The 22,861-nt window shown below is 39.1% G+C and overlaps 1 protein-coding gene across 5 annotated transcripts in view; it reads left to right on the forward strand.

Moving 5' to 3' along the window:
• Positions 1–22,861, forward strand: part of arhgef28a (Rho guanine nucleotide exchange factor (GEF) 28a) — a 72,843-nt gene that overhangs the window by 44,805 nt on the left and 5,177 nt on the right. For 3 of the 5 annotated variants that reach the window (XM_024299620.2, XM_024299622.2, XM_024299625.2), the window contains 20 exons: positions 599–700; positions 1,581–1,704; positions 4,131–4,263; positions 4,337–4,392; positions 4,464–4,524; positions 4,652–4,787; positions 5,135–5,250; positions 6,794–6,940; positions 7,030–7,280; positions 7,345–7,470; positions 7,546–7,663; positions 7,754–8,008; positions 8,407–8,483; positions 8,572–8,750; positions 9,331–9,422; positions 10,045–10,230; positions 10,512–10,732; positions 11,638–11,685; positions 12,152–12,670; positions 16,534–16,798. In XM_024299620.2, coding sequence (XP_024155388.1) covers positions 599–700; positions 1,581–1,704; positions 4,131–4,263; positions 4,337–4,392; positions 4,464–4,524; positions 4,652–4,787; positions 5,135–5,250; positions 6,794–6,940; positions 7,030–7,280; positions 7,345–7,470; positions 7,546–7,663; positions 7,754–8,008; positions 8,407–8,483; positions 8,572–8,750; positions 9,331–9,422; positions 10,045–10,230; positions 10,512–10,732; positions 11,638–11,685; positions 12,152–12,670; positions 16,534–16,798 — 3,212 coding nt within the window. The remainder of the gene's footprint in view (positions 1–598; positions 701–1,580; positions 1,705–4,130; positions 4,264–4,336; positions 4,393–4,463; positions 4,525–4,651; positions 4,788–5,134; positions 5,251–6,793; positions 6,941–7,029; positions 7,281–7,344; positions 7,471–7,545; positions 7,664–7,753; positions 8,009–8,406; positions 8,484–8,571; positions 8,751–9,330; positions 9,423–10,044; positions 10,231–10,511; positions 10,733–11,637; positions 11,686–12,151; positions 12,671–16,533; positions 16,799–22,861) is intronic. The other 2 variants (XM_024299623.2, XM_024299624.2) reach the window with 1 other exon arrangement.

Genomic DNA, 22,861 nt, shown 5'->3' on the forward strand with positions numbered 1-22,861 from the left:
CCTCAATCATCAAAAAAAAAACGTCACAAAAACATGTTAAAAACCCAAAAATAGGATTTTCATTGGAGTGGGTTTTTAAAAGTGCACCCCTGAAGTGTTTGCTGCAGTGAAATATCCCCCTCCACTAATTTATAAAGTAAATAAATAGGAGATTATGTACAATATTTCAGGGAATTTCCATTCCCTTAAAGCTAACGAGGAAAATATTGTACTTTGATTTGACGAAATGTTAATTTTAAGTGCTCATTTGTATCAACTGGTTGGGAATTGACAAAATAACATCAAAATCATTTAATACAAACACCAGCTTTGGAAATTAAAAAAAAACATTACTAACTAATGCAATTAATTCATACTTTACATCCAGTTTTCATGGTGCCTTTTTACAATTTTCCATCATCTAACCAACTTATTTATCCCGACCTTTTTATGAATATTTTAATTTAAAAGAAAAAAAAACTTGTGGTCCAAGTTGAAAACCCTGTAGAACGCCTTGAAATACTATTATTTATTTATTACTATTCCTTCTTTGGTGTCTGCTTTGATCTCTAGAACCAAAGGGTTCTTCAGAGTGTGTGCCTTGCGCTGTGTTTTACAGGGAGATTAGGTTCCGTAAGCGTGCCCAGTCTGCTGACGATGAGGGCAGCATGGAGCTCGCAGAGTCGCTTCAGCATCTCACCCTGTCTGAGTTTCTCAAAGAGTATGTTGGCAAAGAGGGATTTCTTCTTTAAGCTTCCCTAACCATGTAGTGCAAGTAGACTAACCCTCAGCGAACCGCCTTCACCCTAACAAACTCTACAGTCTCTGTGATGCAGAAGACAGTCATCTTGCATGTTCTAACAACACTCTCACGGCTCACAGCAGCAGACGAGGCTTCACCGTCTCACTAAAACCACCTTTCAGCTAACGTTTGTGCTGTCAGTAAATCCTGATTGTATATGAAAACACAGCTTTGTATTTATTAGAGATTCACCTCCAAGCATTGACTGTATGTGAGAACTGGACTGAGTGACCCCTCCCCCCTCGTTTTCCATACAGGAAGTACCCACTGGTTCCAAGAAGCCAAAATCTTCTATAAACAGCTGTTACTCAGTCATTCTTTTGGTCAGAATAACCCATGATACTTTGTTTTTTTTTAAAGTTCTCAATAATTAAATTTTTTTCGAGATATTTTATCTGTAGTTCAAATTATTCAAGTTACAATCTGACCAATCAGGTGCCTCAATAAAAGTATGTTGTTTCACGTTGAGCATTCGTTAGATTTTGAATAGCTTGTTTTCAGCTGCTAGGGGTGTGGCCTCCTAACAAGCTCACTCCTGATTGGTTAGTGCTTTTGCAATAAAAATGTTAACTTAGACCAATTACTGACATTATGTGTGGCTCCAACGTGGCGACATCAATATCTTGAAAAAAGGGTGAAGCCATTTTCTATGGGTGACATCACTCTAACTCAATCCAGTTCTCATATACAGTCAATGCCTTCAACACTTATGAATGTGTCATATGTTTTTGGTAAAACCAGGTGTCATTGGATGTTTCTCATCCAAAGTACCAAACAAATGTTGTGATATGTTATACAGAATCGAAGAAGAGGAGTTGGATAAATACAACATCCCAGCCAAGACGGAGTCGGAGAAGTACAAAGTCATTCGGACCTTCAGTTTTCTCAAGAACAGGATGTCCAGTACGCGCAACAAGAGCAAGGTAAGACAGATTCGACTTGTTACTGAAACGTTATAGAGCTGCTCCAATGAAAATGGTGTTTTTAACACGTTGTTATACCATTTTTCTCATGACGGAGGAAAGAAATTAAACTTAAAATAGTGTTTCTGAGTATTTATTTATTCAAACTGTTGTGAATCAGGTGCAATACAGTTTGAAGAAAGCTTGTAGTTTTTACGTTCAAACTACAAACGTTTTGCCACAAGCTCCTTGCTCCACTCCATTCTGAATCATCCACGTGCAGACAAATAGATCCATTAATGCCTAAGCCTGTGGATTAATTAATCAGTCTGATTCAATTCACAAATCAAGACCAACGACTCACAGATCAAACTACGAATCTCACGATTTATTATCTTATGCTTGTATATAATGGGGATTTAAAGTTTGGGCCCCCCAGGTAAAATGTTGTGTTATTGTGCTTTAAGAACTCAACAAAAGATGGAAGGCATCAGTTCACATATTAGACATTCTTTTAATATGAATAAAAATTAGGTTTTATTTCCATAATTTACCATTTCAAAATAACAGAAACTGCAATACCTTCAGTTTTCGCCTCTTAATGTAAGACAGCGTGGGTTTTGAGGTGTGTTTAGGATCATCGTCTGTATGTAGAAGCCATGGGATCAAGTTAGTGTCCAAAATTTGCTGAATTTTTGTGAAATCCATTCTTCCTTCTTCTAGTGAAGTGTTTCCTGAGCTGCTGGCTGATTGATCGACCCCTATGCTTAACAGTTGGACAGAAGTTCTTTTCATTAAACTTTATACCCTTTCTTCTCCAAACATGTTTGCTCATTAGATCCACAAAGTTCCATTTGAACCTTGTTGTTTCACAGAACATGTTTCCAAAACGCATCAGGCTTGTTTATATGTTCATTTGTGAATTTCAAACGCTGAATTTTGTGGTGAAGACGTAGAAAAGTTTTTCTTCTGATGACTCTTCCATGAAGACCATACTTATACAAGTATCTCTTGACAGTAGAGAGTAGCACAACTCCAGAGTCTGCAGGTCTTTCTGGAGGGATCATGCTGTAAATCGTAGGTTTTGCTTTTCTCACAACCCTGCAAGATGCTGTCTGAGATTTTCTTGCTGGTTCAGATCTTGTTTTAACTTTCACCGTTCCTGTTGACTGATTTTTTTTTTTTTTCATCTTTTCTTGGTGTCTTTAAGCATCATAATATACCATTTTACCTGGGGAGCGAAACTTTTGATGTTTGTCTTTTTACTGGATTAATGACAATCAACATAAAATGTGTTTGAACACAGTCATGTAGACCTTTCTGTAAAATTAACTTTAGTTTTTTTATTTTACCAAAAAACACTCAATAGCTTTACTTTGAAAATAAGAAGATTCACCGACTCTTTACTTTGAAGGTCTATTTACTTCCAGTCATAGTAGCTCATGCGGTTTAGCTGAGTTTAAGTAATTAAAATCCAGCCTCATTCTGTATTTCAAAGCTATAATTACACGCCTGAAGTGTATTTTTCCTACACCCTATTAGATTTATGAAGACCATGCAGCAGTGAGCTTGGACTTTCAAATATTTGTACTCCAGGACAAAGATCGCAAATACATCTGAGTACTCTGATACTCTTTACAGCCCTATTAATGTCATCGTTTTCCTTGTTTGAGCCGACATCTGGCTCAAATCTCTTTGGCTCGTTGGCTCCAAAATTCCAAACAATTTTTGTTTCACTTACGGTTGTGAGGGGCTGTAAGCTGCCACTCTGCAGAAACTATGTCCTAGAAAATGACAGTTTAAAAAAAAAATTTGGCTAAAATTGCATAATCATAATTGAAAGACTACTAAGAATGCTTTGAAAAAAGATCAAAACATGATTGGGGTGCGACTTTAAGACGATAGGAAGCCCGGTTTAAACTAAAACTGCTGAATGACAGCATGTTTTGTTGCTAAAAATGTCATTGGTACATAAAATCCCGTTTAGCCGTGATCTGAAACGTCTCTCTGCTTTAGGCTCAGGTGTAAAATCCCTTAAATGCCTTTATGCTTTCTGAGAGATGCTAGCAGGAAGGGGATTCTGGGAAAAGTCGAGGTGTGAGCGACAGACCAAATATGGAGTCTGACAGCTTTCCTCTGAATGATTAACCCCTGTTGTCGAGTCAGCAGGGAGACGGAAAGCCCTCCCCAGCATGCATCTGTTGTTTACGCTCCGCTCCTTTTCCGTGTACTTTTTAATGGCTTTGAAAAAGGCGAGGAAGGTGGGGGGGGGGGTTTCTTTCACTCTTTGATCCACTCACATGCAGGACAGTTTACTCTACAAATAAAAGCCCTTTCAGACGCTTGGGTTTGCACCGTATTGACCCAAGTTCATAGGCGTGGGTGTCAATCAGACGCCGTCTGTGTGTTTGGCCCCTTTGTTGATGTCGCTGGCGTGGTTTTCAAAGGGGAAAGGGAAGGACCGAGAAGCCAAGGACAAGCTGAATGGACATCGCTTTGCCACCGGCTCCTGTTTAGGAGCCCCTCACTGCGTGGTTTGCGACAAGCCGGCTTCTGGAAAGGACCTCCTGCACTGTCCAGGTGAGTTTCAGTTCAAATCCGACATCGTTTTTTTCCACATGACCTCGTTTTTCACCAACCTCCTGCTTTTCAGATTGCACTGCCATTGTCCACAAGGCCTGTAAGGAGTCTGTCCCCCCGTGTTTGAAGGTTAGACTGCTCCCCCTTCACCAGAGCTTTTGTCAGATGTTTACGAAATCTAACAGATTTGTATCACTTAGAAACCTCAGGACAAATATGCCGTTTCCACGGTGAAAAGCAGGACGGCATCCCTCCCTCAGAGTGAGTTTACAGCCCTCAGTTCAAGTTTGTTTTAACCACGCCGTGTGGGTATTTCCTGTTATCCATTGTGTCCAGATTTTTGGACAATGATAATAATGGTTGTGACTTCCTCTTGTTTTCCCCTCAGACTTCACAGTCAGAGACAGTCCTCAGCAGTCTGCCATCCCCATCTCTTCTTCTTTACCCGTCATGACCCCGAAGGAGAGGAGGGATGCTGTGACGCAGTCATACTCGCCCTCTGGAAGCTTACCCAACAGCGACAGGTCTGGAAGCACTAACACTCTGGGGATGTGATCAATAAATGCATTTTTACTGTGCTGTTTACTCTGACGCTACATGATGCTAGCTCATGTACTCAGTTGGAAGAGGTTTGGTGTGAAATGTTCAATTCTTCTCCATGGGTTCTCCCTACCCCTACATTTAACCCTCCAAATGGAAAAATAGTGTCTTCAAATTCGGATGACACTCCCACTCGATGACATTTTTATATACCCTCTAAATGTCTCTACAATTAATGGGTCTGGTGTCATATAATTCCGTCTGGGCACAAACTACAATTATTCATTCATTTACTAATTGTTCATTTACTTCTTTTTTATTTCTTCGACAGTTTACTCAGTGAGAGCTCAGAGACGGAATTGGAGGTCCAGAGGCTGAACGGCCAATCAGAAGAGTTCATGTCAACACCGCTGTCATCCACTTCCACCGACTCGTGCTTTACTGAGGGTATGAAAAGATTGTGTTTAACGAAACATAGAAATAGAAGCACGTTTGTTAAACTTTAACTCAATGAAATTTGTCTGAGGACTTCTGTGCTCCACCTAAAGAAAAAGACTTTTATATTTTCATATTTAAGAAGTGTAGAGGTTGGTGTTAACCTTTTAACTTCACTTTAACTAGTATGAATCCTAATCACCAATTCATTCAGTTTGTTTATTTTAATCCTAATTCAGAAAATGTATTTAATTTTTATCATTCACACTGAATATAAGAGCAATAAATACATAAATTTTGGTTAAATTCAATGTATTTATTTAAATTAAGTTCCATTCATTTTTCCCATGTATTTATTTAAATTAAATTAATTGTTATTGTGTTTAATTGACTCTCCAAATCACTTCACCTTTACTCACCTCACTTTCAACTTTTATTAGAAAAGTTATTTTCTTTTTTGAACATTTTTTTTTAATTTAAATTTACCTTTAAATTAATTTTCTTAAGTAATTTTAGAAAAACAGCAAATTTAAGACTTTCAATTCTCATTTTCATGACATAAACGCTTAAAGAAAAAAATATTTGTAGATCCATTTTCTGGACTTCTTTTTTAGATAAAAAAAATAATAAGATGATGATGACAAAGGAAAGTTTTAGGTAAAAAATACATTCATGCTGTCTCAAGTTAGTGTAGAAATATGAAATGTTTTGGGTTGAATACTTTTTTTAAGATATCTGTGAGAAAAGTGAAAATAATTGAGCTGTACTAAATCAATCTGTTTTTTAAGAGCAAAAATGATGATGGGGATGAAGCATTAAAACAATAATAAAACTACAACCCAGATTTAGTAAAAAATAAACTAAAATAAGTTCTTGAATAATTGACAATTTTCAGTCAAAATTATCAGCAATTATGATCTCTATTAAGGTTTTATGTTTACCTCTGGATAGGTTTAACCCAAAGATGAACCTACAGTTTGTGATTTGGAGTTTTACTGTAAAATATGGAGGTTTGCCCACATGAAGGTTTGAAGTGAAATACTTTAAAAGTTACAACATAACTTTTTAAAGAGTGTATAAAACTGGAATTTGTGCTTTCATGTTGTTTCGTGTAAAGACATTTTCTGCAACTTTTATTCAACCTGGAGAGACTTGAAGCTTTGCCAGCAGTCTAGAATTTTAACACATAAAAAAACAGTTTTTTAAAGCATTTTATTGTTTTAATACAATGTTTAATTTTACAATACACTTACACTACCTATGTTTGAGAAAAGAAAACAGCTTCATTCTCGATTAGTTATCAAATTTTTGGAAACATAAAGAAAATAATCACATTTTCATGCATTTCTGCCAAGCTTTCAAAAAGTAAAATCAAGCAAAGTGAGTGATGAGATGCCGTCTTATATTAAGTTCTCTAGGGGGCCTAAAATAGAACCCTGAGGGACACCATAAAACTTATTTTCTATTTTTAACAAAAATGTATCCAAAAAAATGTTTTTTTTAATTTATAACACATGAAAATATATTTTTAACCTTCTTTTCCCTCTCTCTGTAGACGGTTTGGACTCATTCGCTCACAGCTACAGCGACATCCTGACGGATTCTGTGGACTTTGAGGCAGAGTCATGGAGTCTGACCGTGGAGCACAAGTTCAGCAAGAAGCAGGACAAACGAGTCGCCAAGAGGCAGGACGTCATCTATGGTACAGCATCTTCTGTTTCCGTGACAACACATAGCTTCTCATTTAGAACGACATATTTGGACCAATATCATTTGAACCCTTCGCTGCAGAGCTGATGCAGACGGAGTTCCACCACCTGCAGACTCTGCACATCATGGCGGAGGTTTTCCGGCGAGGCATGAAGGAGGACGTGCAGCTGGATGCTGACGCCGTGGAGCGGGTCTTCCCCTGTCTGGACCAGCTGCTCGCCCTCCACCACGCCTTCTTTAGCGCCCTGAAGGAACGCAGGCACAGCTCGGGCGTCCGGCAGGAACACAGGAACTACCTGATCCACCAAATCGGAGACATTTTGCTCAAACAGGTAAATGAAGTTTTTTCAGGTGACTAAATGATAGATTTCTGTGCAATAACACGATCTCCTACAGTTTTCAGATGACAGCGGAGATAAAATGAAGCAAGTCTACGGCGAATTCTGCAGTCGTCATAATGAAGCAGTCAGTTTCTTTAAGGAGCTCCAGCAGCACAATAAGAGATTTCACAGCTTTGTGAAGGTATAAATGCTTTAATTATAACTTCAAATAATTAAGAGAAAACTTCTATTATAGTTGAACTTTTGATCTTTGCAGCAACAAGGAAGTAACTCCTTGGTGAGACGGAAGGAGATCCCAGAATGCATCTTGCTGGTAACTCAAAGGATTACAAAGTACCCAGTACTGCTTGAGAGGATCCTGCAGTACACTCAGGGTTAGTCATCTGCTGCCCCCTGCAGGCTTGATCAATCCTAATTAATGTATGCCTTTATGCTTAAAAGTTTTCTTAATTTCTGTTCCATAGAGGACACCGAGGAGCATGCAGAGCTGTCAAAAGCTCTGGCTCAGATTCGAGAGGTGATCGCCGCCGTGGACCAGAGGGTCAGTGAATACGAGCGCCACCAGAAGTTACAGGAAGTGTGGAACCGCATCGACAGCCGCAGCACGGCCAAGCTGAAGGACGGATGCACGTTCCGCAAGCAGGACATGATGAGGCCGGGGCAAATTCTCAAACACCAGGGCCAGCTTCTGTGGAAGACTGCCACCGGGCGGCTTAAAGGTAGGATTCTTTAATCTCTCAGCAATAAAAAAAATAATAGGCTGTATTCTCTTATTAGCCCCATAGTGTATTATATAGGGAGTTTCAATTTTATTGGAGTGTCCAAATTACCCAGAAGTCTCTGCAAAAAAAATCAGTGCGCATCAGTGAATGCAGACCACAATGCATTGCATTTAAATGATTTTTCATATTTTAAAAACGTATTCTTAATAAATCATCCAAATTTCATCGTCAAAAGACAAAAATAGTCTACATAAGAGGGTGTCCAAATTGCTTTTAAAATCCAGGCCAATGGATATTCCTGCACTGTACATGTATAGTTTTATAGTAGTTAGGGAGCAAAGTAGGAAGTTGAACATAGTCAGGGGTTTTTTTGGTGCTAATTTATTACTTTTTAGATGTCCAGGCGGTTCTTCTCACAGACCGGCTCATCTTCCTGCAAGAAAAGGACCAGAAGTACATATTTGCTACAGTGGTACGTCACCGACTCAAACAAGAGCTGATTTTTCTCTTTAACCCTACAGACATTTCAACCACATTTCTTAACATTCAACCCTCTTCAGGACCAGAAGCCCCCCGTCATCGCTTTGCAGAAGTTGATCGTGCGAGAAGTTGCCAACGAGGAAAGAGGCATGTTTTTGATCAGCGCCTCGTCGTCGGGCCCGGAGATGTACGAGGTCCACACGTCCTCCAAAGACGAACGGAACACCTGGATGAGGCTCATCAGAGAGGCTGTGGAAAGGTTTGAGAGTAACGTTAACGCAAAACAAAAAGATGTTGAACAGTGAACTATTTATTTATTTATTTGTAACTGAAAAAATAAACAATAAACAGAAATATAACTATGAAGGATATTATGCAAAGTTTGAAAAACGCACTGAAAGAAATGTAACTTATCAAGTCTAAGTCCCTTCTTTCTTTTAAGTCCAAACTATAAATTCATGGATTTTAGCAACCCATAATTTTCAGAGGATTCCAAGAATCAATTATGGACATTGTTGACTTCCTTCCTTTTATCACTTTCTATTCATGCTTAGAATTTCTTTTGGATGGACGGTTTTTAACATCTTTCCTGCGGTTTTTCCACATCTGTGGATCTACAGTGAAGTTTTCTCCTCACAGCTGGTTTCAAGAACATATTTGATCCTCTCAGACTATATTTCATGTCTCTTAAATAGAAGAGTCTTTGGTAAATGTTTATTTTAAACATGATTTGAATTTATTTAGAAATCAACCATTTCTCCAAATTTAAATAATTTAAATTTGTTAAACGGTAATAGTCAGCTTTATATAAAATGTATTTATTTTTTTGTCTTTCCAAGCTGTCCAGAGGAAGAAGAGGAGTTTGCATCTGAATCAGAAGAAGAGAAGAAAGCTGCTAAAGCGCGATTACAGAAGATTCATAAAGTGAAAGGTAATGTAGTCTTTACCACCCTTTTATAGAATCAACAAAAATAAAAAAAATTTGGACATTTTATTAAAGATTTAAAACACACAAGCCGTGTTTAAAATTGATTCAACTCTCAAGCACAGTGGTGTAATCATGATGATTTGGGCATTTGTTTCAGCTGCAGAAATGATTACACCAACATTTGACTTGAAAGTTGAATTTAAAGTTAAGCAGCTTGACTTTTAGCCTAATTTATAAATATTTAAAATATTTTTTTTTACCCTTTTATCTTTGAAAATCTTATTTAGGTGAATTAAGTCCGCCTGAAATATAGAATTGTTAACAACTTTGTCAACAATTCTAACGTTGTCGTAGGTTAAACTACATTTTAGTTGTTTCTATTTGGCAGATACCACTTATTAATATATTATTAGCACAGGACATGATTTTATGATGTGCCAGAAAAGTAGAAAAAACTGTTATCAAGAGTTCTCAGGTAAAAATAATATTTTGATAAATGTCAAGTTTTATCCCACAACTAAAGTGTCCTCAACCACCAGCTTTTTAAAAATCACTAAATATTCATAAAATAGTATTAAAATTAAATCTCTACCATTTAACCAAATGCTTGAACTTGGTGTTTCAGAGAGTTTGATGAGCCAGGACCAGCAGATCTGCTCCTGCCTGGAGGAGAAGCTGCAGATCTACTCGGAGCTCTCCTCTCTAAACGGGAGGACGGGAGCTGCTCAGGTGGAAGCCAGACTGCTGGTGCAACCGCAGTCAGAGGAGCTGCCGCAGGCTGCCGGGCTGCTGGCTGCAGCGCTGCAAGAGGGTGAAGCATTTTAATATACCACAATATACTGTACTGGGTTTTACTGTCTTAAACATTTATGTTCTAACATGTTCTTGAGTTATTTGTTTATGTAGTTTGAACCCCATAGTTGAATTATTTTAAATTAATTTGTATAAAAAATGACGAAATGTTCTTTAGAAACATTTACGGTATTTGGATTTCTCATATCCAAATTAAAATCTGAATATTCTCTGAAAAAAATGTACAACACATTCTGGAACTCGGCTGATCTTTGCCTCTCATTTGCTTTGTTTTTGCAGCTGAGAACCTGAAGACCACGCTGTCCTGTTCTCCATCAGAGTCCAACCAGGACTCGGACACCGACTGTCTGCTCCCCGACACCCCCACAGAGCCCACGTCAGACTTCTCTGAGGACTCACCTGACAACCCAGAGGCAGGCGAAGGCTCCTGGACGGACGCTTTGGTGCTGCAGACCTCACCTGAGCTGCAAAGCGGTGATCTGGGTAACATGGACTCCATGGTAAGTCCAGGTATCTTTGTGCAAAAAGACTTAGTGTTTTGTGGACCCCATCTACAGACCAGAGCCCCATTGTGGTGGCTTTTAGATCCACCAAAACTCCCCTTTTTTGTCACAAATCTTTAATTTTTTACCTTTAATGACTCTATTATTGTGTTTTTGTTTGTATTCCTTTCACATTTTTAAACTGTTGAAGACTTTTATTTGTATTTCCTGTAGTTTTTTAAGTTTTTATATAAGAAATTATTTCAATAAACTTTATTGACCACATATTAGTAACAGTAGGTTAGACCACACCTGTGCTTGCTCTCCAAACGCTGTTATAACAACATCTGCTATCATAAGAGGTAAATGTACAGGTGTGTACGGGGAGGACTGCTCACTCGTTAACCTTTCAGTCTTTAAAATATTCCGTCTGATGAGCTGAGCCGATAACAGTCTTTCTAAATGAGGTGTCTGATGTCAGGAGTGATAGCGGAGATCCTTCATTCTCCTCCTTTCATCCTCTTTACAGATGCGCGTCTCCAGATTGCCAACTGTTGTTTTAATAATTCAGCACTCTCTGTTAGAATTACATCTTGGCCGTAGAGCCCTGAATCATTGATGGGCTCATAATAAAGGGAAGTCCATTTAGAACACAGAGGTACAGTGACATTAAAAATTGATATGGAAACTTTTTCCAATTACCCTTCCACTGTTCTACTGCTCTCTGCTGCTTTTCTTACCTGTGAGTTGACCCGCCGGGATGATTATTTTAGTGTCACTTTCTGTGTCCTTAAACTTTGTGGCCTACAGGGGGCACAATTGGAACATGGATGAAAAGTTCTGTCTTTTGTTTGTTCCTTTATTTTCCATTTTTAGATGCACAAACCCCTGACACAAGATGTTTGTGTTCTTTCCACTGACAGGTTGCTGAAAGTGTCCAAAGCTTGACTCGGTTGTTGTACAGTCTGCAGGTAAGAGCATCTCCACCATCTTTTTTCTGTGCTTTTCTTTTGGTTTTGACCTCAGGCAAACCTTTTCTCGGTGCATGTTTGTGTCGAGTTCAGGTGAGATGCTCGCTTGCTCACTGCAGCATCAGTACACAGAGAAACAACACTGAAGCCAACAATAGAACAACAACCAGGAACTCTCCTTACTGATCCTTTCTTTTCCTGTGCAGACAAATCATGTAAATTCATGTGGAGCGCATGTGTGCACATTTGCATACCGCATGCACCCTTCCTCACGTGGATTGGGAGTTTTGATCAGGATGCTGTTTTCCTATTCAAAGTCTTGTTTTGGAAGCCAAAAAAAACCCCACACCAGTGCGATGCTGCAGAGCAGGTGGTTAGGAGTATGGCACCTGATTGGGGTTTCAGTCCTGTTTTGTCATTCAAATGTGTTGTGAAACCATTTTAATAACATCTGTCTCTGCTCCAGGCCGTCGTGGCCATACAGGACACCTGCTACGAGGTCCAGAGGCTCCTCCTGGAGGAGAGTGGGCGCCCCTCGCCCCGCGCCCAGCGGGTGCACCTGTCCAGTCCCTGGGCGAACACCTTACAGGAGCAAGAAAAGCAGCGCAACTTGGAGAAGCAGAAGGAGGAAATCGCGGCGGCCCAGCGGCTCCACGACAAACTGCGCCAGGACAAGGAGCGCTGGGAGCGAGAGTGTCAGGCCAAAGAAAGCCAGCAGGGGGAGCAGGAGAGCAGACTGGAGGAGAGGGAAAGGCAGTGCCAGCTGGCAGCGGAGAAGCTCAAGCAGGAGAAGGAAGAGCTGGACGGACAACTGGAGGAGTACCAGCAGAGCCTGGAGCGGCTCAGGGAGGGCCAGAGGAACGTGAAGCGGGAACGCGAGCGTCTGGAGGGCCAGGAAAGGCTGCTCCAGACCTGGAAGCACGGGCGGCAGAGCAGCCTGCCTGCTGTCATACCTCACATGATCATCCCTCTGGATGGGCAGCAGGTGAGGTGATAACACGTCAGTTGGCTCAGCGTGAACTCGCCCATTGATTCATTCTCAAAGGTCACAAAGCTCTTGCAGCATTTTATTGAGTGTTCCTTCACGCAACTAATGAAGAAGAAGCTTTTCTCAATCACCACCTTCACTTAAGACGCTTCGCTCATTGGCAGCGAGCTTCTCAGTCAAACCTTGATGTACAACCGGCAATAACGGGAGCAATTTCAGCTTCATTTGTCTCCCCGCTCCAGCAGCTACCAACATCCTAATGACCGATGGTAATTAAAACACTGCAAATAAAAGCCAGAGCAAAAATAATTAAAACCCGAGGCACGTTCCTCCAGGAGCCAATCAATTGTGCTTTAAAGGACTTAAGTTATTGACACTTTGTTTGAGGAGAGCTGCAGTTAAATATGCCCTGCAGCTGGAAGGCACAGGGGAGCAAACGTGCACTTTTCTGTGTCCTTTAGCAACATTAATGGAACAGCAGGGATGGCGAAACTAATTGGAAAGACAATCTTCCAGTTCTGGCCATGCAAACCAAAAAAAAATAAACCATTTCGCATGCATTTCAAATCTTAAAATCAAAGATTAAACCCATTTTTAAGACAAAATCATCTAAGTCAGCATGTAAAACATTAATAAACAAGATTTTCTTTTGTTGTAAATATCAGAAGTTCATATCAATCTTTTATCAGAGAGGCAATTGTTTTTGCCCTTCAGACCTCAAAGAGTTTTCAGGATATTTCCAAACAATTATGGAAAATAAGTGGAAAACATGAAAGAGTTATATCAGTCCCTTTCAGGAGTAAGTTCAGGCCAAGATCAGAACATGCAGTGTTTAGTGAAACTGTGAGAAAAAGAAAGAAAGCTGCATTTTAAACAACACAAGCAACAAAAAAGGGTAAATAAAGTGACAAATTTCATTTCAAGATCCACTCCAATGAAAATTGTATTTTAACATGTATTTGTAGCATTTTTCTGATGATGGAGGACATATAGAAAACAAATATAGGTTTAAATTACAATTCAGAGTATTTATTAATATTGTTTTGAATCAGGAGGAAACAAAAAAAGATTGTTGCTGTGATGATACTACAATTGGGCTACCTGCTCCGCTCCATTCTGCTACACAGGAAGACTAATAGATCCAGGAACGTCCTCATTTTTCTCGTTTTTGCTGCACCGATGATGTTAGCTTGGGGGTGTGTTGGGCTGTAAGCTAGCAGGAGAAAGTGTAAACAAAGAAATAATGGGAAGTGGGGGCTAGCTCACTCTGCATCAACACTCCCTCCCAAATTGAAACAATACTGTGACCACAAAATCAACGTTAGTGCTGAATCGTGGGGAAAATGAAGCGCTGCTTTCCTATTGGTCACTACTGTAGTAAAGTATTTTTGGCTGACTTAAAAAAAAAATCTAAAACATGTATGAATTTACTTTCTAACTGTATTTTCTGTAAATCTGAAGTCAAACAGCAGCTCTGAGAAATACTGGGCTGTAAATACACTAATAATAAATGTATTCACTTATTTGAATTCATACACAATAACACAAAATAATCTAAATACTTTTATTTTTTTATTTTTCTGGTAAAATATGTTTCCGTTTACAAAATAATCACAAACGTACAACGTTAATTAAAAATAATAAATTACTTTATTAATTAATATGAATATGAATATTTTTACTTCAATAAAATATAGTATTTAAAGTGATTTTTTTTCATATAAATGTTAGTTTTAATATTTTTTAGTTCAAATCCCTTTTTTATGTGAAAAGTATTTTTGATTAATCTACACTTTTGGTTTGGGATAAAAATGTGCAAATTAAATGAACATTTAATCACTTTAAAGCAAAAATTCAATCAGACTGTAGACTTGTGAAATGAAATCTGCCCTGGTAATTATCAAAATTTGTAACTGAATACTATTTATTGAATATGTTTTCTACCAATGTAGTAAAAAACCATGATTAAAAGAAGGTGAAAGAGTCTGCCCTGACTGACAGGGTTTTACTGCTCTATTCTGCAGGTGCATCCACTCCAAATACACAGAGGACAGACTAATGAGGAGACTCAGGTTACAGTATTACCTCGCTCCCTGGTTAATTTACACATCGCCATGAGCTTTGAGGCCCTCCCGGCCTGGAGCGGTCTTACTGTATTTACTTCCATTCATCTATTTTAGTCGGAGGCAGCGAGAGCTGCAGCAGCAACAAAAGCGAGCAGACAGTGGAGGTACTTATGTTTCCTGGTAATGTTTTAGCCAGAGGCTGTGGTTCACGGGGTCAGAGACGGATCCAATGACACACACGCGTTGGCGCACACGTGCATCACTCCTCCAGTTGTATCTAATTAGCCGTGCGGCCTCCACACTACAGAGCAAAGGCCATGTTATTGTTACGAGTCTGGCCATGTGGTAGGAGAGGATGTAAGGAGAAGAAGCCCAATCCTCCAAACAGCTGCTGTCCTCTACTCAGGCTGCTGGTTGAGCTCAGATTTTTATATAAATTCAACTTAAAAGATGTGTGTTTAAATCAACAAGATTTCCTGGGTTTGTCCTTTATTTTATGTTTTCTGATCACTTCTGATCACTTATGCAAATGTAGGAGTGCGTGCATAGACTAAGTGACCCTTCCCCCACAGGCATTCCAAACAGGAAGTACCTGCTGACTCCTTGTTTTTAGCTTTTATGAGTCAAAAATGTCAGCATTTACTGGCTATCGATTAAGCTAAAAATCTGAATGAAGAGGACAAATCATTGACTGTATTTGAGAACTGGACTAAGTGGCCCCTCCCCCCTCAAATTCCAAACAGGAAGTATTTGCTGGCTCTCTGTCTTTAGTTTCTATGTGTCAAAAATTTCAGCCATGTTTTTCATAGGCTGCCTATTAAAAAAGCTAAAAATATTAATGATTGAAGACAAATCATTGACTACATGACCCCTCCCCCCTGGCGTTTCAAACAGGAAGTATCTGCTGGCTCCTTATTTTGAGCTTCTATAAGTCAAAAATGCAAGCCATTTTATTGATAGGCTTGATATTGATGAAGCTAAAAATCTAAATGATAGAGGACAAATCATTGACTGTGAAGGAGAACAGGACTAAGTGGCCCCTCCCCCCTCACATTCCAAACAGGAAGTACCTGTTGTCTCCTTGTTTTAGCTTCTATGACAAAAAAAAGCCAGTCATTTTTTTAAGACATGCTGGCTACTGATAAAGCTGAAATCTAAATGATTGAGGACAAAACATTGACTGTAAATGAGAATTGGATGAGTAACACTTCCCCCTTCGCGTTCCAAACAGGAAGTACCTGCTAGTTCCAAGAAGCCAAAAACCCTTAGACTTCTATGGCGAGATAAACGTCTATTACTGAGTCATTATAGTTGTCAGAGTAGATATTTTTGCTCTGATACCTATTTTTAAAAAAACATTGTCTTGCTAATGCTTTTTATTTATTTCTGCAAAGCAAGTTATTAAAGTTTTAAACTGACCATTCAGATACCTCATTAAAAGTGGGTGGTCTCACGTCGAATGTTTGAATCATTTGACAGGTTTTTATAGCTCGTTTTCAAGTGGTAGGGGTGTGGCCTTCCAACAATCTCACTCCTGATTGGCCAAAGTGGTTGTCATAGAAACGTCGACTCAGACAGTCATGGACCAATCACTGCTTACTGACGACGTCTGGCTACAACATGAAAAAATGGCGACTGAATTGACCTAATTTGGTTGTTGCCAGAAGTTAGTCATTTTCTATGGATGACATCACAGTCACTCGGTCCGGTTTTTATATACAGTCAATTAAACGTTTGAACTCTCTGAATGTTCCAGATCCAAACACAACTCTGACATGTTCCCTTCTCCTCCAGGTTTCACCACCGAGTCCATCCAGAGGGAACGGCTCCGTGTTCGTGAACGAGGCCGTGCTCACCGGCACCAACAACCGCCACCACAAAAGAAATGACCCCAGCGCACACAACTGTCTCAACACCCTGCTGGCCCGAACCAACAACAGACGCTCCGCGATAGTTCCACCTCCTCACAGCCAACACTCAGACTCCCAGGACTGGACCATGGGATCCGGGTACCTCCGTAGTCCTACAGAGACCATCGGACTTCAGCACTCAAGCACCGGTAAAAAAATACCTCCATTCATCCTTTTACTGTGTGATAAAGAGCTTATTGATATAACTGTATGACAGCTGGGGGCTGTTTTCACTTTGAGAATTACCTTCTATGCTAATGTCTTCTGTGATGAATTCTTCTCGGAGCGGAGAGCCGACTCTCAATTAATCAACCTCAGCTACAACAATTTATCCAAATCCCTGTTTAAATGTTTGTTTTCTGAACACAAGTCAAATCTTTACCTAAAATGTTTCGGCATCAGGCTCAAAATTGACCTTTTTTGGGCTGGAATTTCTCTTGGAGTTGAGAATATTTGCACAATATTTGTTTGGCTTTAATGAAGGAGATTTAAACATTTATCAGAAGATAAGAAATGTGAATGGGTCTCATTTTTGTGAAACATTTTCTTCTGCCATCTTAGTTTTGAATAATTAGAACATTCTTTACTTATATTCGGACAGAGGTGTCGACACTTTTTGCAAAAAAGACCAGATTTGGCGAGATGAAGGTGGGTGAGGGCCAATCTATCATAACATGACATGCAAATGAACTATTTCAAGTAATTTTTATTTTACAAATGGATGCTTTTCATTTCTTCACATAGATTAGAAATACATTAAAAAGATAATTACTGTAAATGTCATATTTGAGGACCAGAAAAGTCTGTTTGAAAAAAACAAACTGTTAGCATCAAAACTGGGGCTCAGGAATACACATCTGAGTGAAAAGTCCATGTGAACGTGCGCAAATAATTAAATTCAATTCATATTTATTTATATAAATATAAAAATATTATAAATATAAATATATAAATATTTATATAGCCCAAAATCACAAAGAAAATTGCCTCATTGGACTTCAAAATATGAACAATAGGTAAAAACTAAGACTAAATATGCGAAATATGCGTTTTTGGGCTTTCAAAACTCTCGTGTTCTCGGATTACTATGCAAGTTTTTAAATCTGCAGCCATTGAATGGACATTTTAAAGTTAAACAAGTTGAATTTTGGCCAATAGGTGACTTGGATTTGATAGTGACGTAGCGTCCTTTTCCAAATCTTTCATATATCGGAATAGAGCTGTGAAAGAAAAAGACCGGAGCAAGATTTGCACTGCTTCAACATTTCCCACCAAACCTCTTCTAGCTGAGAGTACATGTGCGAGTATTGGGTAGCAGCAGTCCAATGTGAACACTATATACTGAGAGTGCATTCAAAAACCTGGTTTTAATGCTTTAAATCCTTGCTGTAAATCTCTAAATGTAAATCATGTGAAAAGTGTAGGTACCCAGTATGTATAATATAAATAAGTACTGTACTGTAAAAGGATAAAACATTTTAAATTTCTTTCTTAAACTATTATTTCCGAACAGTGCAAGACATTTTAAATGTAATTAGAGGTCAGTAAAGTTCCCGTATAAACACGGATGTTTTTCCTGGTTACGAAATATTTGTAAATGTCACATTACAAATCTGTTATCAAACTAATTTTAAAGAAATATGTGAATATATCTCAATATGTCCTATTTAATCTTGTCTGATTGGCATTAATTATCCAGACACATACTGAACTTATACATTGAATACTTCAGTATGAACTAGACACTTCAACTTCTTCCCCCAAATAAGTTTGTATTTTAAATACAAAATACATTATAATGGAAACATTTGTTTTTATTGCTTTATCGTATAAGGTTGTACAAACTTTTATACTACCTGCTTTAGTAGAGAAAAAGCCACCTTAATTGCATTAGATTCTGTATGTGAGCTCTCAGTGTGATCTGATGATTTCGTGACTTTTTCCACCAGTCTGTACAGCTAAGCTAGAGCTGAAATGTTCTCTCCCATCTGTGAACTTTTGTCCAAACTCTCCTGGGTGATTGGGACATGAATGGCACACTAACAAGCCTCATGGCTCCACTTGACATTTTTGAGAGAGTATTGTTAGGAAATAGCAGAAAAAGTGACAGAGCACAACATTCCCTGAATGCAGTGAGTTTTGTAATGAAGTGATCAACTACTTAAAGCTTTGTACTTATAAAAAAAAGATCCTAAACACAGCAGGGGGAATATTCAAGTTATCCCACCACATATGAAGGTGTTGTTCCTGAAAATGAAAGGATTAGGGCTCAGATCCATATTAGATTTTGCATGTAAATGTAGAGCCAGACAGGTTTCACGTAAAGCCCACAAAACCTGCCTTTGTTTTATTTTGTAAACACTCAGTCCTTTTTGGAGCTTGTGCTTCTCACTGCGCATGATAAATTGCAAACATAGGACCTGGTGTTCTTATGGTCTGTGATTGAAACTGCATTGAAACTCAGAGAACATTTGAAGAAAAAGACAAAAATGAGCCTAAAGAAAATGATCTCTTGAAGAAATGATATTTTTCTTCCTGCAGAATTAATTTAAAAAGAATTGTTGAGGAAGGATCAAACATCAGAGAGATGAAGTTTATTTTTTGAGCTCTATAACGCAAGCACAATATTGCTTCAGTACTAGGGTTACAATTATTGTGTTATAAGTTAGGGATGTTGTTATTTACATGAGTGCTTTCCTGTTAAGTCTGAATTTTGATTAAATATGTAAAAAATCCCTTTGATATTACTAATAATGAATAATAAAAAACAATATTTTATTAGTCTGACATGTATTACCCTCAACATGAATAAACATAGACCTAAATAACATTAATTGACCATGTCAAGAGCAGGTATTTCCACTATTTGCTGGAATGACAGTTTGATAGCGTCGTAACTCTAAACTCATGATGTTGTTCTGAGACAATGTTGAACAATGCAGTTCTGCCAGGTCACTTGGGGGTGAGATTCGTACAGTGTCTGATCAGTTGGTCCCAGATGTGTTCTATGGGTCTCAGGTCAGAGGACATTGCTGGCCATACCAACTTCCTGTGACAATTCTGGCACTAAGAGGTGGAGAATTATCATCTTTGAAGAGAAAGTTGGGGGTGTGTTGGTGGAATTGGAGGTTCTAGGTACAGTGACAGGGCCGTCTACAATAACCAAATCAGTTTTGTGCTTACTAGTGATGCCTGCCAAGACTATTGAACTTCCTCCACCAAAGTGAACCCTGGAGATCTTGTTGAGCTATACGTATTGCTCACCTCGCCTTCTCCGCCAACAGTGACGACCATCATTTTTGTGCAAGGTGACCCGACACTCATTAGTGAACTGGACGGTAGACCATTGCTGCAGGTCACATGGTCTGTGTCCACTTCAAATGTTCAGTCTTGGTGTCAGTAGAGTCACCCGTAACAGTGGTCTGGCGGGTTTGTCTGGAAACCCTAGAGCCCACACCAGCTGGGTGGCATTTGCTAAACCATGTCTGAGAGTAGAGGTCCTTAGGTACTGGTCATGGTTTCGGTCCGTCATGAACTCTGCTAGTAGTTCTGTGTCTGGATATAAGTCTGACGCTTTAGCCTTGTTTCCACTGAGCAGTCCGGTACGTGAGGAGTAGTACGGGTAGGACCAGTTACTTCTGGTGAGTGTTTCCACTCAGTTTCCACACAATTTTTCTATGGACCTTTAACAGATGGAGGCCCTCCAGTGTTATTGGTCAGTACTGTTAAATGGGTCAATTTTACAAAGGAAACGCTCAAAATACTGGATCAAACTGTACCGTACCACAGTGCTCAGTAGGAAGGAGGCTTTTGAGACCCATAAAGTTCACATTCAACATTTGATAAGCGACATTGTGTGCTCGTAGTTGTTTGAACAATTAACTTAGAATGACCTACTGGCAACAGAATGTTGACATTGATGCCCCATTAAAAAATATTTTTCTTTTAGAATTATTTGGTTTTTGCCCCAATTAGAAAAACACACAGTACACAGTGAGACTATTATGTGGAAAGCACAAAATGAGGTGTGTCCATGGCCCCAGTAGAATTGCCTTCCTATCCCAAAAATCTGTAAAGTGAAACAACACTGACTATACAACATCCAATGAGTATGGACCTAAGTGATAACAGAGTATTATTCAGCACCTGTTCTCCTTGTGTTGGACAGCAGAGCTCTCTTTAATCACGATAATGACGGCACGATAAAGCGGCAGCTTCCTGCCAAAAGCAGAAGTTTTTGTGGCCGTGAGAACGCAAACAAACCTGCGCTCGCTCCGGTTTCACCCGTGTCAGAGAGAGCACGCTGTGTTTTCAAGGCTGTATCCCTGGTGAGGTCCCCCACCAACCCACCTGCACCAGCAGAGAGCCAGAGCCCCTCCCCCCAACCCACCTGCTCTCCAAAGGAAGGGAAAATCAATGGTTTCTCTATCTAACTCCTGCCAGAGCAGACAACAGCATGTGAATCACAGTTCACAGGCGAGGGTTGACTGATTGGGACATTGATCTGAAAAATCTTTACAAAACTCATTACTGCATGACTTGTCATCGCATCAGGTGAAGGAGGGGCGGAACGAGCAGAGGAGGGGTGGATAAGGGATGCAAACACAAATTAATCTATGTTTCACTCGGGAGGCGCCTGCCTGGGTGTGTGCGCGCGCCGTCTCTAATCCATTCAGGCAGCAGGTCCTTCTAATGTTCGCAACAGATGAGAAATTATAATTTGCATCCAGTCCTCCATCAACTTTTCAGGGAATGAGGTCACCGTTAACTGCAGACTTCCTGGAATTGTTTACCAGCCACTGCAGACGCCATGTCCTCTTCATTGATCAGCTTATTAACCTTTTCTCATTATTGAGCACACTCAGGCTTGACTCACTTGTTAACAAGCTCGGGGTGGTTGCATGGCAGCACTTTACAGACAGGGTGTGTTCCAGCTAGTGTCCCGGCACAGCGTGCTCCTCAGTGGATCACAGGGGGGGTTAAAATAAAAATAAAGCTGCACCTTCACAACAGAAACTCGTCGTTCTTCCTCCACCTGTAAAGGAACTTATCTTCACTTTTTATTAAGGCTCTGTGTGACCTCACACTGAATTCTACAATGCTGGGAATGTGGAGGAAGCTAGCATCTCTTATTATGTTAAATGAAAAGGAATCTCTTTCAAATGCAAAATATCTATTGTGCTGCCACATGGATCGGAATATGATCTCACTTCTTCCTCCGCCGAGCATGTGAAGATTTCCTCCGAGGCGTTCGCTGGCACCCAAACGTGCAGCCTTTTTAATTCGACGGATTTCCATAATTTGTACCGGCACAATGTAATCTTGGGGAACCAGTTGGATGGAATTTTCTGAAACGACGTTTCATCTGATGACTTCAGATGAATCAGGTTTCAGTGGCTCATCTTTCTGTGTAAGAGCACGCCAGGGAAAGACGAGGATGAATTTGTGTCTTGTTAAATGTGATGTATGACTCACAAACCGGCTCTGTAACTTTGGCAACGCTAAAATATAATTGACGATCATTGGCCCACAGCCAGCAGGTGGATCGGCGTCTCATCAATCAGCATTTTAGAAGGAATAGCAACAATAACAAATCTTAATATCAAGTTACAGCATTCAATGTTGCATATTTAAGACTGTAATAAAACTACAAGAAAGATAAATCTGATTTAGAGAACCTCACAGCAGAAAAATAATTTTAAAAATTTGATACGACAGATATATGAAGAGTATTTGCATTATTTAATGTGAGAAAGTAACTAAATATTACAGGATGTTTTTTCTTGGTTAGCTTTCTTGGTTAGCATGATTGCAGGGAAACAAATTGGTAATCCCTTTTAGTTTAAGATAAAATTAAATAGGGATGTAGGAAAATATTGATTCAGCGATATATTGCAATACTTCCTTTGGAAATAATTAATACTTAATTATTTATGGACGTCCTTCAGGGTCTTACTTTTGTTTTCCACTTTTTTATCTTATACTGAAACATATTTTTTGTGGAAATCAGACAATGTTGATTGTTCTATTTAAGAACTAATATCTCTTAATTTATCAAAGGAAAAGCACTAGGAGTTTGCTTGGGTAAAATAACTTGTATGAGTACAGTTGTAGTACTTAATGTGTTATCATTAGATAAAAGTAATTTTAAAATTGTATTACAATGAATTAATATTCAGGCACAGATTTTTTTTAATTCATACTATTAAAAA

This window comes from Oryzias melastigma, linkage group LG12 (genome assembly GCF_002922805.2).
Source record: "Oryzias melastigma strain HK-1 linkage group LG12, ASM292280v2, whole genome shotgun sequence".
NCBI classification, from domain to species: domain Eukaryota; kingdom Metazoa; phylum Chordata; class Actinopteri; order Beloniformes; family Adrianichthyidae; genus Oryzias; species Oryzias melastigma.